The 15,964-nt window shown below is 34.2% G+C and overlaps 4 protein-coding genes across 5 annotated transcripts; 3 read left to right on the top strand and 1 right to left on the bottom strand.

The window, feature by feature from the left end:
- Positions 1-182: 182 nt before the first annotated feature.
- Positions 183-4,510, top strand: Bm10999 (Uncharacterized protein; the record flags this gene model as incomplete). Its single annotated transcript, XM_043073703.1, has 12 exons — positions 183-332; positions 787-858; positions 950-1,131; positions 1,756-1,985; positions 2,109-2,270; positions 2,350-2,468; positions 2,788-2,933; positions 3,011-3,168; positions 3,463-3,662; positions 3,736-3,867; positions 4,043-4,147; positions 4,337-4,510. 12 exons carry the CDS (start codon positions 183-185, stop codon positions 4,508-4,510), a joined length of 1,830 nt encoding a protein of 609 aa, XP_042929637.1.
- A 1,003-nt stretch (positions 4,511-5,513) lies between these two features.
- On the top strand, positions 5,514-9,952 carry Bm2039 (Uncharacterized protein; the record flags this gene model as incomplete). 2 transcript variants are annotated; one of them, XM_001899266.2, is made up of 10 exons in its annotated part: positions 5,514-5,634; positions 5,874-5,961; positions 6,084-6,315; positions 6,588-6,722; positions 6,938-7,009; positions 8,079-8,186; positions 8,434-8,581; positions 8,985-9,171; positions 9,592-9,758; positions 9,882-9,952. In XM_001899266.2, 10 exons carry the CDS (start codon positions 5,514-5,516, stop codon positions 9,950-9,952), a joined length of 1,329 nt encoding a protein of 442 aa, XP_001899301.2. The 2 variants fall into 2 exon arrangements, with proteins under 2 accessions (XP_001899301.2, XP_042929636.1); XM_043073702.1 differs by lacking the exon at positions 5,514-5,634 and having other exon boundaries at positions 5,876-5,961.
- Positions 9,953-10,203: 251 nt separating this feature from the next.
- Positions 10,204-10,826, top strand: Bm13560 (Uncharacterized protein; the record flags this gene model as incomplete). Its single annotated transcript, XM_043073701.1, has 2 exons — positions 10,204-10,405; positions 10,789-10,826. The coding sequence occupies 2 exons, from the start codon at positions 10,204-10,206 to the stop codon at positions 10,824-10,826; spliced, it is 240 nt and encodes a 79-aa protein (XP_042929635.1).
- Bm10998 (Uncharacterized protein) lies at positions 10,726-15,318 on the bottom strand (the record flags this gene model as incomplete). The annotated part of the gene is made up of 14 exons (XM_001899267.2): positions 10,726-10,960; positions 11,050-11,192; positions 11,434-11,643; positions 11,872-12,052; positions 12,231-12,487; positions 12,998-13,189; positions 13,282-13,386; positions 13,482-13,577; positions 13,718-13,850; positions 13,956-14,119; positions 14,215-14,538; positions 14,883-14,981; positions 15,063-15,176; positions 15,250-15,318. 14 exons carry the CDS (start codon positions 15,316-15,318, stop codon positions 10,726-10,728), a joined length of 2,322 nt encoding a protein of 773 aa, XP_001899302.2.
- Positions 15,319-15,964: the final 646 nt, after the last annotated feature.

Raw genomic sequence — 15,964 nt, 5'->3', positions numbered from 1 at the left:
TGTAGGTTCTGATCGCACAGACTATGTTATATCTTTTATTTTACAGGAAGTGAAAGGTTTTTAAAGGATACTTTTATTCCCCATGGTTCCTCATGGCTATGACTGCTCATGGTTTTCTGGAGAAAAAATGATCTAATATTCACTGCTTCAATTAGCCGTATATTTTCCAAATCAAAAAGACCATGGGGTCATCTCTTGATGCGGAGAAACGATGGGTAACGGATCTGGAAAATCAGAATATCGATGGTTCTAGAAGGCTGCGACATTTATTAATGACATGTGCGGATCCTATCGAAACGATCAAAAATTTCCAGGAACGAAATAGTATTAAGGTATTCGTTAAATCTTGGCATTCTGATGCAGGGCTTTATTGTGAGAATAGTTATTTCAAAAGCTATTAATATGAACTTATGGATGCATAAAATTTGAATAATTACTGTCCTTGTCAATATTTCTCTGCTATATATCCATTCCATCTGATGCTAAAAATTATGGTAAAACTACCATTCCGAGTTCGACACTAATGAAGTGTTTTTCCTTTTAACAGTTCATGCCATTTTTCCACAAGGATGGTATGCATGTGTGTGTATGTGTTTGTCGCTACTCTTTTATTTCAGCAATCATATTTTGCTGTCGGCATTCTTGTTAGGTGATTGAATTCTAATTTGTAATATGTTTGATATTTTTCGTGAAATTGTCTTTGAGCTAGCTATTACGACCTTATTTATTACTCTTAAGAATTCAAAATTTCTGAAGTTATTGACATCACTTCACGGTTATTTTCAGCTACCGACATTAAATCCTGCATTACGACTTCTCGATTTGCATAATATTCGCAGGACAGAATTTCATGAAGAAGTAAGTTGTTTTATATTTGGAAAGCGGCACAAGTGGTTTGCATGCTTGTAAGTGATGCATTTTTCATTCCCTTCGTAATGGATGTTTCCAGGCAGCTAATAATATATCGGACTTGCTGCTTGCAAAAATCAAAAGTCTAGGTGCGGCAAGAACTATAGAATCAGTGCAGTTATTAGAAAAGCAGCTGGAGAAAAGTTTCAAACTGTATCGAGTCCCTAGCATTCGGCCTTTTGTGTTAGAAACACTGAAGCAACTACCAAAAGCTCCAGATCGGTATGTATTAATCAGTGACGTTTTTGGAAGTAAAAAATTCCTTGGAAATGAAAAAATAACGTTTTTAGGTACAGAAAATGTTATTAAAATTTCGCTATTCATTTTGCTGCGTTTTCTCTGAAACCTTATATTAGTAAAGTACTTTTATTAGCTATACCCATTACCTCTGTATGTGACGGAAAAAACACCATTCGATATAAGAGTGAAGTCTGGCCGAAACCGAAGTCGTAGATCTACAAATGTTATTCGGTTTTTCGTAAAAGCTTTTTCCTTCATCCTTCATCTTCCTCTGGAAGGACTGTTGAGCTGTCCAGTGCTCATACAACTTCTTGTTTATAACTTTAGAATATAGTAAATGTTTTCTGTCTCTAGGATGCCCCGATTTTTTGTTAGTGACTAGTTGAGGTATGAATAAGTCGGTCGTATTTTCTGCATCGAACTGCATGTATATACATATATATGGTCGTTAAAAATACAACAGAGATGTGTGTCCTTACTTTGCAAACTTTTTGAGCATAACACATTCTTCTCAACAATTACTTATGCAGGTAATGATCGTAATTTCCTGAATTTTATTTTGCTTTAAACTTCATTTATTTTCTTGAGTGGGTTGAATTTGATCAGGTACTTAAAAGTCATTGTGACTGATCGGGAATTTTACGACAGTTGTGCGGTTACAGTACGACAACAGATTTGGCTGAAGAACGATTCATTATACATAGATGCAATACTTCCGGTTATAGATTCCTATATTGATGAAAAGCAGAAAGTTATGCAGACAGTGGACCAGTCACCAACGAACTATTTTACATGTGAAACTACTAAATCCAGACGGCAATGGTCGCAAATTTTAGGTAAATGATATCGATTTTTTCTAATGCAAAGCTGAAATTTGAGCTCATCAGTTTTCTGATCTATTCCTAAAAAACTCAGCCATCATAAAACTAATCACAATCTTTCAGCAGTGTAATTTATAGAGCTAATGACAATGGTTGGTCATCAGGAACCGTTATATCGACGATTGAACAACGTTATCCGTGAACGTTTTCTGAAATCGGCTGATGCAATATACTGTTCATTGCGAATGGAGCTTGTGATGTCTGCTCATGATTTAAATATTGAATCTGTGATCCGATCAGGTTCTGTATCATAATATTTAAACTACAAGGTTGTTATGGAGAACACTTTTAAAAATTTTTCGAAAAAATTAGCTTTTAGATCCATGTCATGACTTGGCTTGGTGTTTGGATGCTTGTGTCAGAGACAAACATTTGGATGCGCAACAGACAATCAAACTGAAAAATATATTGGAGTCAACGAAAAAAACTAAAGCGGAAGTTGTGCATTGTTTTTTAAACCTTAAACTTATTTAATATTCCATTAGGTCTAGTCACTCTTTGTAAACGAATATAACGATGTCATTCGTTAAACCTTGGGCTTCAGTCAGTTTGATGGTTGGACTTACGATATCCGAATTGTTCATACTCCTTAATCCAATATTAAGTCGAAATTTTTTCTCATCTTGAAAACTTCAAAAATATGTTTAGTTCAGTTTCAAGAGTGTCCATAAATGCTGCCGTGCTTTGTATATTTCATATATATATATATATATATATATATTTTTTAAATCTTCTGATTAACTCTTTTTGCTGTTAGGTAATTGGGGATTTAGCAATGATTGCTGGTGATGCACATGTTATACACTTCTTATGCTCAATGGCCATTAAAGTATTGCGCGATTCAGCTTTGCATGCTACTGGTCAATTGCCGAGAGAATTAGTTCCCTTGCAACTTCTGCTGAGGTTTGATTTGAACAACTCTTGGATTCCATTCAGATAAATTGTTATTTATATATATATATATATATATATACTTTCAGGTTATTATCATTTGGAGCTTCTGCACATAGCGTCTTATCAACTAACGATATAACTGCCTTGCAGAATGTTGACGCCGTCGTTTTTACGAAATTTCTAGCTTCTTTTACTACATTTATTGTAGAGGACGTAATACGATATGAACTCAGTCGGGCGCCAGGTAAGTGAACTAGATCACCAGTAGTTTTGCTAGAAGCTATGCAAGATAGTTAGAAATGCAGGGAATCATTAAAGCATGTTTAAATATCGCGGAGTTGAAAAAGACTGGTTCAGCTTCGGAGTGGATTGATCTACAGATATTATTTTTACTAGAATGATCCAGATTTTGAATTTTGGTGTAAACTAGAAAATTTTCTTTAGTATTTAAGCGACTAATGTTCTAAGTTTGATCATCTTTATCTTATACCAATAACATTTCGGAGTGATCACAGTTTGTTATTAGGCTCTTTTGTAGATGAAATTATTGACGAAAATCCTGCGAGTGATTTTCTTTCTGATCCGTCCGAAGAAATGTTGGGTTTCTTAAAGACGGATATGACGTGTGCGTTACTCTGGGTTCATTATATTTTGGATGTTCTTTCAAGCAAGCGTCGTGTTTCAGATTTGCCAGGCATTATGCGATACCTGAAAGCACTACCTCGCTTAAAATATAAGGTGCGAAATTCAGAGGGAAATAGTTTTGATACCACTTAAGAAGTGTGTTCAACAAGATTTCCAATAGTTCTAGGTTTCCTTTTGTGATCCATGGATACATCTGGTAATTCATCGGTTGCTACAATCTGCACCGTTTGACCATCTTTTATCAACCGAGCAAGCATCACATTTCATCATAGAAGAATATCTGTTGAAAGGATTGGATGTAAGCCATTTTTGCATGGGTTTATAATTTAGCACGAATAAAAAATTGATGATTACCTTCATATGCTGATTTAATGCTTGGAAGAATTCCTTCTAAATATGTTTTGCAGAATGATTTTGTGATTTGGTGGAACATCTGCTTTGTATTGCCATGTAAATTATTATCAAATTTATAGCGCTACCCTGGTGTGAAGTATCATCTTCTACGTATTGTGCATCTGTTATGGTCTTCAGTTGGCGAGTTTCGTTGCCGTCTTATCCTAGACAAAATCGCACCAGAGGTGGGATATCATGCGATTGTCTTATTATTTATTATTTTCATTTTTTTTTTTTTTTTTTTGCACGAATTGCTTTACTTGCTTAATGATTATTATAATCTTGTAACAGTCGTTTTTTTTTTTGTTATTTCTGTTTAACTTGCATTAACTTTTTAAACAAAATTTCTAAATAATATTCTATTGTGTTTTTAGAAAATATTCGAATTAGGTGGCCCTGAAGTTGAGGTTGATCTAAAACGTTACACTCAGGAATACCAACGTATACGGACGAAAATGACGGAGAAAAGCTCGTCTGCGGATGGATCAGTGTCGAGTATATCAGGCACTACTGTACAGTCTCTTTCAGACTGTACAATAACAGGATGAATTCATTTGATTTTCATTGTTTGTAGCATACTGTTTCATTTCGTTTTTTGTAACGTACTTCTTCATTTGTGTGTTTCTTGATTTTCCTAATATACTTTTAAAATTATCTCTAGGCAGGGAACTTTTTAGATGCATTTTGGTTCTGTTTCTTTGCAGTGAATTAAAATTTTTGGTGCTAGAAACATGTGAGAACTTAGCACCGTGTATTTCGTGACGTCAGGATGAATTTTGGCCACTAAAACTCTGCATTTTGTATAGGCTTATTAAATGAATATCAAGCATACCTGTTCAGTTCACGGTCATTTAGACAAATAATTGTTTAAGCAAATAACATTGTTTGGGATGGCTGGAAACTTTCGAACTTACGTGTAAAACGTAATTCCTAGTTTTTATATCCTAGTTTTTTATTTTTTATGTTTTCTCCTTGAAGTTTAATTTTATTCTAGCTTCTTACTTTGTGAATTCGAATAAGGAAGTGTAGAATATAAATATTTTCTGTCCATGCGTTTTTATATAGCAAGTGAAATATGTTAAACTATCCCAATTTTCTTTTCCTTAATGACGGTCTACTGTATATCTACTTTTCATATTCAGTGCATCAAAATGGTTGTCAGAGTTAACTGGAAACTGGCTGAAGTGAAGGGAGTTATATCAAGATGGTTTTCACTTTGTTCAAATTTCCTAGTATTCGTTTAACCGATAGGAATGCTTACGTAACACTGTCGACGTAACCTGTGTAGTGGAAATATTCGTAATTTTTCAATGGAGATCTATTTAGAGATCCTACCTGGAAACAAACGATAGTGCATGAGACTGAACTTGTCTTGTCCTATTTGAGCACATAGTTTGACAATTTTCTATTGATTTCGGTTGTTTTCATCACATGGGCCATATTAAGATAAGACCAATAGTGGCCTAAATATTTTGTCGCTTTTGTTGTGTTGAAAATTTAAGCTTCACTGAGGTTTCTGAAATGGCTGGTCGTCTTTCAGCGTCAACTGAAATGCAAGAGCAGGTTAATAATGCAATGGAAAGTGCTAAGGAAGCGGCGGCATCAGTCACTGAACGCGTTAGTGACTTCTTTCAGGGCAATCCGTTTGCTACGCCAGTTGGACGCAAAATAGGTGACGTTATCGTGATATTTGCAGCTTTGCATATTACACATGGGATTGGGTGACGTAATATAATGTTGTCCAAAGAATTGTAGATAAGATGGAAGAGCAAGATTAGTTCGGCAGACGAATTTCTTCGCATTTATTTTTGTGTCTCGTTCGTTATTGCAGTGAAATGTTGATGTTAATTCCTACTATATTCTTTTATTATTTCGTTCTGCAGTTTCTATTTTGAGAAACATTTGTTGTAGAAATGGCAACCGATGCAACTGTTTTGGCAACTGAAAATTGGGGATTAAATATGGAAATTTGTGATTTCATTAACAACACGGCAGAAGGGTTTGTGTACTCTTTCTTCTTCCTTTTCTCCTAAAATTTGATGGACAGTAGAGATAGAAGATTGGCTTTTCTAATTTCTGCGAGATTAAAAATTCATTAGACCATGCAACCGATTGTTACAGCGGACGTGATGCGATGCGCGCAATTCGTAAACGACTACACTCACAAATGTCGAAAAATAATGCAGTTGTTAATTATACACTAACAGTGTTGGAAACATGTGTAAAAAATTGTGATACTCGATTTCATGAACTAGTTTGTCAAAAAGATTTTATAAACGAACTTGTAAAACTTCTCGATCCCAAATTCGATGCACCCCAAGTAATACAAGAACATGTTCTCGGCTTAATTCAGGTTAGTTATTCGAAAAAATTTTTTGCATTCACTGCTTGATTTATACGACGTTCATTTTTCGATTATGGCTGATCTTTGATTGCTTACTGTTTTTACTTGTTTTGTAGGGAAAGTTTTAAGAAAAATCATTTTTCATCAATTCAAGCAGAAGTAAATGTAAATACAACATCCGTCACTTTTTTATTCATCTTATGGTAATAAATATTAACGAGAGAAGGTTTTGATTCATACTGTTGAAAACCCCGATCAGAAATTACGTAAGAAAATTCTAGTCATGGAACGATGTATTTAAAAATGATCCACGTTTGCAAGGTGTTTGTCAAATTTACAATGAGCTGAAAGCGAAAAATGTTCAGTTTCCTGTTGTAGATCCTGGTTCGATGGCACCAATATTGACCCCCGAAAGAGTAGGTTTATTATAGTTGCGCTGATGATATTCTTTTGGAAGAATACAACTTTTTATCATTAAATAATGTCATGCATGTTTATGCTTTTCTGTCCAATGTGTGTTTATCTATAATTATTGCATATGCACTCTGAAAATCAGTCGGATAGACACGAATTGTTTTAATTAATTTTGAATAGTTAAATATGAAATTTGTTGACTCAGTGTTCATTTTAGACTGTGTTTCCGATCAGAGGAATTCCTGCAACTACTAGTGTTCAGGAAGATACTATCGGACAGGAGATGTTGGTATGTTGAAGTACTTCTTCCTTAACTTGATTTTTAATGTTAATGCTGCGATATGCATGATCACCCAATCACATGATTGTTTCAATTTTTAGAGAGATTAGGTACAGTCTGACGATAGCAAAAGACAGAAGTTCTCAATTTTGTATAATTTCTACTCTCCTCATTTTCTATTCATTCAAAAATTTGGCTATTTTCGGCTAGTCGTTTATTACGAAATATATACAAAGTCCACTGTTTAAATCGTAGCATTATTAAAACATACACAAGACTCACCGTTTCTCAGTGAGGGAAGCAATACTTGTTTGTGAAGTATTCATATGCTGTTATGTTATACTGCATTGCTAAAAAAGATACTTAGCATTGTCGTTTGTTTTTCAACTTCAATGATGTTTTTGATGATTATCGTGCTCAGGACGGGGGCTGGATGAATTTTGCCGTCCTTTTCAGGAAAAAGAAAAGGTTTGAAGGTTTAATGCTTTGAAGTTTTCATTGATGTTTGAGATTGACACATACTTTGCATTAACCACACATCCCTGTTATTACGATTCTGCTTACATTTATAAAATGTTGTTTACTTTATAAGCATTTTTGTAGTGGATGTGTCTATAATTACCAGTACGGAAATGAATAATCAGCTATTGATTTATGTCAACTTACTTTTTTAAACAGCATTTCGAGTGGATTTTCATTCTCTCTTTCAAGTTATGATTAAGGAACTATGAATAAGTCTGTCTGGGTAGATTTTATAAATCACTTCTTATGGGTCTGGTTAATTGGTTAATTATTTCTTTGTTCTCTCCAGCTGAAGTTGATATAAAGCAACTAGACTTCTGCTGAAGTCTCGTTGACATGAAATGCAAGAAACTTCTGATTTTGTAATCGTCTCACTTTAATACATTTTTTCTGTGCTGACACAGTAGACAAAACATTATGGATAGGCTTTATGTGCATTGTTCTCTGAATTACGGAAATTTATCTCAACTAGTTTTTTAAAATTATTAAAAGTAAAGAACTTTTTGCAGCTGCATTTCCATAATCCCTTTAATTTCATCGATAATTTACCTTACAGACTTCCGGGTCACATAATTACGCTGGACTGTCGCAGTTTATGCAGCCCACACCAGAGCAACAGGAGAAATTACGCAAGGAACTTGATGTAGTTAACGGCAATTTGAAGGTACTATATATTGAAAGTTCACGTATATTAAGGTTTGAGAAATTCGAAATTCATGAAAATTGAGAAATGGGGTTCCCATAAACTTTATGAAATTCAAGTAGGCTCGAAGCTGTCATTTCTTTGTAGGATTGGTATGCTTTTTTAATGTATACCTTCTCTGGAACCAGAATGGGATGCATTTTGAATGCTTATATTTCTTACCAGCTTTGGTAAGAATTTTTAGTGCTAAGTTTTTATTTTATTTAAGGTTATGCGAGAAATGTTATTTGAAATGGTTTCGGGAAAAGAGACTTCGGACGACGTGCAGTTATTGGAAGAACTGTATGTTGTTGTAAAGCAGATGCATATGAGAATTCAAGACCTTATTCGTTCCGTTCAGAATGATGAAGTCATCTGTAAGTTCCTCTTCAAATGAATACAAATCTTTTTCAAATGAACACAAATCTAGGGAGCTATAATCGTTCGGTTACGAAGTATCGAGACATAAAAAGTAAGTTCTACAAATCTTGGTCTTTCTCGCGTTGTTTGCGGATAGCATATTTGTGTATAGCTGTAAAGAAAAGGCTAATTTGTATATTTAAAGCTTAGGTAATTTGATATACTCTGCATTTTAGGTGGTTCTACTTTGGCTACTGTGTGGAAGTTTTAAAATGTTTTAATTGAGCAATAGGTATATTTATTATAGTTATGCTTTGTATTATGATGAGGCAAAAACTCAGTGGGATTAAGAGTAGGTTGAGGTAGGTGCTGATAATAAGATGGATTTTTGTATGGGTAATTTCTAAATAAAAATTTTAGACGAATTGCTAATGGTAAACGATGATTGCAACAATCTTTTTGAAAAATATAATCGTTACATGATTAGTCGTGCATATGACACGAAAGAAAATACGGATTCGGAGAGCAACTTGATTGAATTTGATGATCAGACACTGAATCAACAGTTTGCTGCACTGAAAACTTCTGATGCTTCTAATTTTGCTTCGTAGTGCTTTTTTTTTTTAGATTAGAGACTAAGTAAATTTCTATCTCTTCATTACTTTTCTCGGAATTCGATGAAAATATTTATGATTGTTACAAGTGGGATGACTAAACATTGGACTACTATACGATGTATGCTCAGAGCTTTGTGTAGAATCGTGCTTCTTGGTAGTTTAGATGTATTTGAATCTTGGTCATACCTTGTACGTTTAAACATATTTTCAAAGGGTATTCTGAGCAACTATTGTTTCACCTCGGGATACGCTTAACATAATTATTCCGATGACTTCGTTGACATAAACTAGTAACTTTAAGTCATTGGCTTTGTTGCACAAAATAACTTCTCGTTTGACGATGACGTAGTTTACAATAATTTAAGAAAATATAAATTTATGTTCTGGAGTCGTACGAAAATGTTTTGAAGGACGAAAACTTCCGGTGTACTAGAACAAACTAGTATCAGTCAATCGGGAGCGATAAAAAACAGGAATGCCCCAGTTAGCGATGAGGAAGCCGAAATGGCGGAATGGTTAAAAGCTCAAGAAGGCAAGAAAGAAACTGCTGTCGCTTCTACTGTAACGATTGCAAGTGGTATGTCGTTACTGTTACCATTATAAGCTTTGACGTACCAATTCCCACTATTTACGTTCTGATGAATTCTCTCCAATTTACACTGTTGAGTCTTGTTTTCGCTTTAAATGTTTTAATTTTTAGGGTCTTCCTCAGAGTGTGAAGTGCTCCTGCATGACCAATCAACACCGGAAGATAAAGCGAAAATATCTTAACTATTTTAATTTAATGCATTCTTTCTGAAGAAAGACTGTTAGTAAACCTTATGTAATTACGAGTTCCATACTCCGTGATACTGTTTTATTTATTTCAGTGTATCTTATTGTAGCCCATTCATTCGTATAATGTGAAAAGTCTTGTGCAGTGATCTGATCATAATAGTACTTATTTCGTAACTATTTTGTCTAAGAAAAATGCATGGAAATTTTCGTATTAAGAAATCCTACCTTGTGAATGCTGTTCAGGAATGAATACTGGAAATATCGCGGGTTCAGTACACTGTCTCCAGGTTAAAAGATCATTATCCCCAGAAACTCAACGGGTTCTGTCTGATTTGCACATGCATTTACGAAACACTCGAATTCTAAATCTTTGGTGGTATTTATCGACCTCTGACCATCATGTCAATATAGGCGCCCAGTCGACTACCGCAAGGTGTAAAACTAACAGTAAGTTATGATAACCGAAGGAGATTTATTTCAAAGACAAGAATACATTTTTTTTTTTCACGCATTTAGCACAAATTTAGTATTCATGTGTGGTCACTTCAACTCTTCAAACATCTTCGATGAAATATTTGGCGTGAACGTGGTTGGCATGCGGCGTCTTCGTTACTGATTGGTGCTCCACATGTGTTACAAGTTGTTTTTTCATCAATTTGAATGTATAGGTGAGCAGCTCTCAGCGCTTCTCTCGAGAGTGTTTTTAGCGCTTGTGTCGTAACCGAAAAAATGTCGCTCACAAGTTTGAAATTTTCGTTCGGATTCAGTCAATTAAACTTTGGAAGCATATTGCTCTGCACCAAAATATTGATAAATACCTTTTTTTTCAGTTGCTGACGATGAGATCGATCTTTCGCTGATAATATAGTGCCTTCTGCGAAATAAAGAACCGACGATAGTGGCCATTCCTTCGGGATATCTTGTAGTATCTCAGTTTTATTTGAGGTTAAACCAGATGTGTTAAGTAAACCAATTATACGTGGTCCGAATTCCGGTTGAGACCTGTAGAAGAAAAGGAAAAAGAAAACGAGCTCAAGAATAAAGCAAGAACAAATTTTTGCAACAGTATGTAGTTATGAACTGAAGCTTACGTGACATTTTGCAGATAGAACTTCAGAAGTGTCAATTGTAAAACATGTTCCGATGTATCTGTATAAATACAGAATAATTCGGCTGCATCATAGTCTCTGTGATCATTGAGTAATTTTTCGAGGCATGCAACAGAGCCATTTTCCTGACAGTTTTTCTTCAAAGAAATTGAGGACTTTCCATCCATTTGAAACTTCTCAGACAAAACATATGTACAATCAACCAAAAATTTGAAAAATCTTACCGGATAGGTCATTCATTTAAAAAAAAAAAGCAATGCGTTGGAGCATACGCACGAGAAACAGGCTTACCACTTAACTTTTTTTTTTTTTTTTTTTTAAATCAATACTGCTAGTGATCAAAGCAATTTAAGTCATTAAGTTTACTTTGACACCCTCAAGCAAGGTTAGTTCGACAGCAAAGTGAGGCCAAATTTCGAGAACTGCACGCATGTCTGACAAATTTAGCTTGTTTGGTTGAAGAAGGAAAGTACGTAGCTCTTTCCTGTATAATTTTTCCCTTCTTCGATCTTCGCCTAACAAGTTGTTGATTTCGTCTGCGTACATAGAAAATAACATTGAATGGAATTCGGCGATCTGAAGAAGGATTTCAGTGCATCATCATAGTAATTTCACGAACCCTTTACCTCTCTGTCTGTTTTTAACTGATGAGGAAGTTTAGTACTATATGTACAAAAGAAAATGTCCAATCATCTAAAAATTTGTAGAATTCTGATGTGAAATATTCAAAGTTACGAGAATGCTAGCGGAGGATCAATTAGGTTAGGGACTGTGCAAAATTATTTTTAAGGTGGGGGTAAGTACTTGGAGAGATTTAATTCCTTCAAGGTATTTGATCAGTGTACTTCGATCCTGTTGCAAGATTCGTACAATTTTCCAGTGATCTAATTCGATCGAACTTCTTTTCAAACCACTGATTGCATCATCTTGGCGAATTTTGAGCAGAAATTCAACCCAACCTAATATTGTTTGTTCTGAATAAAACCTGCAAATTCAGTGGAATTTTTTCACTTTAAGATGTTTAAGAATGTTCGAATCAGCGAAAAAAATATTTAGCCTTTCATGGAGGCTGATACCATCAGAACTGATGGAGGGATTCGCTTTAAAGTTATGCACTCATCATTACAGATTTATTCTAATTGCATACTAGGTTAATCAGTTACCTTGGGAAGAACTGTAGACATAATCTGACAATCCCATCATCCCAAAGATTCTCATCATATAATTCTCGACTTATTGCAAGTGCTTTATCGAAATTTGAGAGGCAAAATGCTATGGTAATAAGGAATTTCCGACGTTTATGTTTTCGCATCCATTCATTGCAATCATCAAAAGTGCAATGAAAATTTAGTAACATGTCCTCAGCACCCAGTTCATCCTTTCGTAGTGATATCAATCTTAATAATACAGTGTCAATATCCTGAAAATCTTACACACAAATTTTAAATAAAAAGTGTAATAGTTACAGGAAAATCTGAAGTCACTACGCCAAGATTTAAGTTTATTATCATCATTGACCATCATTTTATTAGAAATCAAATCTTTGAATGGACAAACCGTTATTTTTACTAGAGTTGATCTGTGAAATCAGAAGACTCAATAAGTAGTTCCTTTCGGATTTTAAAAAACTATCAAATATTTAAAACTGTTTTGCTCATGTAGAAAATATAGTGAAATACAAAGCATACAACCTTTCATTAAATTAACAGGAAACTAACAGTAACTACATAATTTTATGCTTAAAATTAATATCCAGTTTTCGATGTCAAGTTTCTTGAAATGATATTTTAGTTCCGCTATATCACATAAAGAAGAACTAGTAGCTACCCAAAGAAATGGAATCTCGACTTTAACCCTAAATGACATAAATAGCAATTCAAATGAAACGAAGTGTGCTGACGTTACTCTGAAAAATTCATTAAGAGAGTACCCGACGAAATCCAGCAGTCCAATGAAGTTTTCTTATTCTTCTCAAATAATGCTCCAAAAAACTTATAAGTTCAATGGATCCTTCTGCAACGAAATCATCAAAGGTTTTTTCTAATGTTTCTGTGGACTCTTTGCTTAGCTCTGATTGAAACCCTGATGGAAACGGAAGTAAAAATGCAAATGATATCAAAACCTGAAAATTAGAAACTGTCATACATAGAACAGGAACAGAGAAAAACTATGAAAAATAAAAAAATTTTCGGATAAAAATCTGGAACTCATTACCGCACGAGGATCTAATTCAGATGATACGGCCACTTCGTAAAATTTTTCAAATTCTTCGCGTTTGAAAAGCACTAAGGCCACTTTCTGTTTTAATTCATTGAATTTCTGGAAGTATTGTTCAATATTTCTTGTTCCATCAAAAAAGTGTAACAAGAAGTTTCTCTGGTGAGAAAATTATTCATTGAACGTTTCAGCTTTACCAGTATTTCGTCTTCGTCATACTGACCATTGGAAACAGCATTTTCGGCAAATCGCAATGCTTCATCCAATTCTCCATTATCAGCAAGAGCCTTTGCCTCAATAAAATATCTTGATAAATTTCGTTTTTTAAACATTTTGTTTGGATTTCAACTCACGACAACTTTAGCTAAAACAAGTAATAACCTTCAGCTTAATAACAAAAACAAAAATTTCTAAGCAAACTCAATTTACATACCCTATCAAGCCACGATATTTGTTCTAAATAACTGATATTCTTGCTACTACAAATATACATTTGCCCATTAATACACTCTAACAAGGTCCCAGTTGTAAAGGGCCACCTCTGGAGTACAACTGATTGTTCGGAACTGAAAATATTTGCAAGCCTATCAAGAATTTAGTATTTAAATAACTGTTAAATGAACTATTAAAAATCTACTTTCATCAAGCTGAATCCACAAAAGAAAAAAAACCTGTAAACGGTAACAGATGACGCTGTTAGAACAAAGACATGTGGTGAACGATAAGCAAATGACACGATAGAAGTCAGACCCCAGAACAGCGGAGGTCGCGATGAAACACCTTCTGAAGTTGCAAAAACGCCTAAACCTTGCATACTATTCACCAGAAATTCTTCCTGAAACCGTTTTGTATAATTTGAAAGATGACCATTGATTCCCTTTAGGGAACTTTTATCTTTTATAAGACGACTTGAAACAAGAATTAACTAACCGCATCTGTGTTTATAATTATAGGACGTATAGCTTGTGAGTCGTACGGGAACAACGATAGAGTTTTATTTTCCAAGATATTATGAACAAAATAAGCATTAGGCAGAGCATAGCATATGCAATATTTATTGTACGATAAAGCAACCACATTGTCATCAGTTCGTATCTCTTGCTGGATTACCAAATTATCAGCTTTAATTTCACAGATTAGAATGTAGCGATTGTTCGCAACTAAAGCAAACTGTAAAGCAAATGGATCTGCTACCACTGGATCTTTATTCAGCGCCAAATGAGCTATGTTCGACATCGCACTTGAGCTAATTGGCTGAAAATAATTAAATCAAATAATTAAATTCAACTCAACTGAATGAAACTGAATTCAGTTCAATACTTCTGTGACAGATACAAAGCGAAATCTTGCAATTACTAAGTATGCAGAACAACGAGTGCCTTACAGATATAGTAAAACTGTCTAAACTACGAAACTTAACAACAGCTTTAGTCAACCTTAATTGAAAAGTCCAAAAAATATTCCTGTTTGAAATCTGCAAAGCACGTTAGGTGCTTATTAATAATTATATTAACAAAAATTCAAAGCCCACGTCCGAAATAGAATTTTTCGAGAGTTTTCAGTTAAGGAAAAAGTGTAGGCTTATCTTTAATATTTACCTTTAATGTCTTTATTTCTATATTAAAGATGGTGGACGCTGACAGAACAACAAGATAATCAAGCGCTGTGGCAGCCACTATTCGTACAATGGGAGCATTCTAAAACCAACATTTAAAACTTCAGTCTTCTTGAAAACATCCTCGCATCTTTTTAAGATCTCAGAAATTTCTGAAAATTACCACTGAAAGTTGCAATGCATTAAGCACATCCTTTGCAGGAAGATCCACAAGCAAAATGCGTCCTTGTGAAGTACCAACAAATAGCGTTCTTGATGTTCCATCAACACACGTCACCTAATATCAGTACAAACAATATGGTGGCAATATTACATGTATACGATACGCATCTCGACATTTAACTGCAAACCTGTTCATTCGGTGCAAGAAATGAAAATGTTTCAAAAACATCGGTCAATCGATAATACTCGTCCACCATATCGGAACTATGAAGGAATTACTGAAAATTATGTAATATGAGCTTCGATATGAAGATCAATATGCAATCACGCGAAATACTCATCCACGAAAGAGCCGTATGAAGTTCATATATAACTATATATAGAAAATTTTATTTAAAACACAACCATAGGGAAAGAGAACAAATTAAAAGAAAACAAGACTGGAAATGAAACATGAGAAACATTGAAGCATATAATATTTAGCATAAAAAGTCTTCAAATAACACATTTAAAATAGAACTTAACTTCAGATCCTTGTTACACCTGCTCATAATTAATAATACACATACAACAGAGTGCAAGTCCACTGTATGTTATTAACTGAGTCACACTTGAAAATATCTACAAAGTTCACTATTTATGGAAATCGCAAAATTTTTCTTACTTCACCCATACTAAAGGGTAAAAATATTACAACACGAAACGAAAAATGGCGAAAAATGAGACTGGAAAAACTAGAATAAGAAATTCAAAATCCCAAATGAAACAAAAATATAAAGCGAAAAGAACCCATATGAATGAGGATATAATGCCAAGTGAAGAAAGACAATACTAGAAACATTAAAATGGAATGATCATAAAACCCAGATTTGGTATAAATTAATTGAGAAATAAAGACAGGAA

This window comes from Brugia malayi, assembly GCF_000002995.4.
Source record: "Brugia malayi strain FR3 genome assembly, contig: Bm_v4_ChrX_scaffold_001, whole genome shotgun sequence".
Classification (NCBI taxonomy): Eukaryota; Metazoa; Nematoda; class Chromadorea; order Rhabditida; family Onchocercidae; genus Brugia; species Brugia malayi.
Note: the sequence above shows the minus strand (reverse complement) of the source record. Positions and strands in the feature narration are given on the sequence as shown.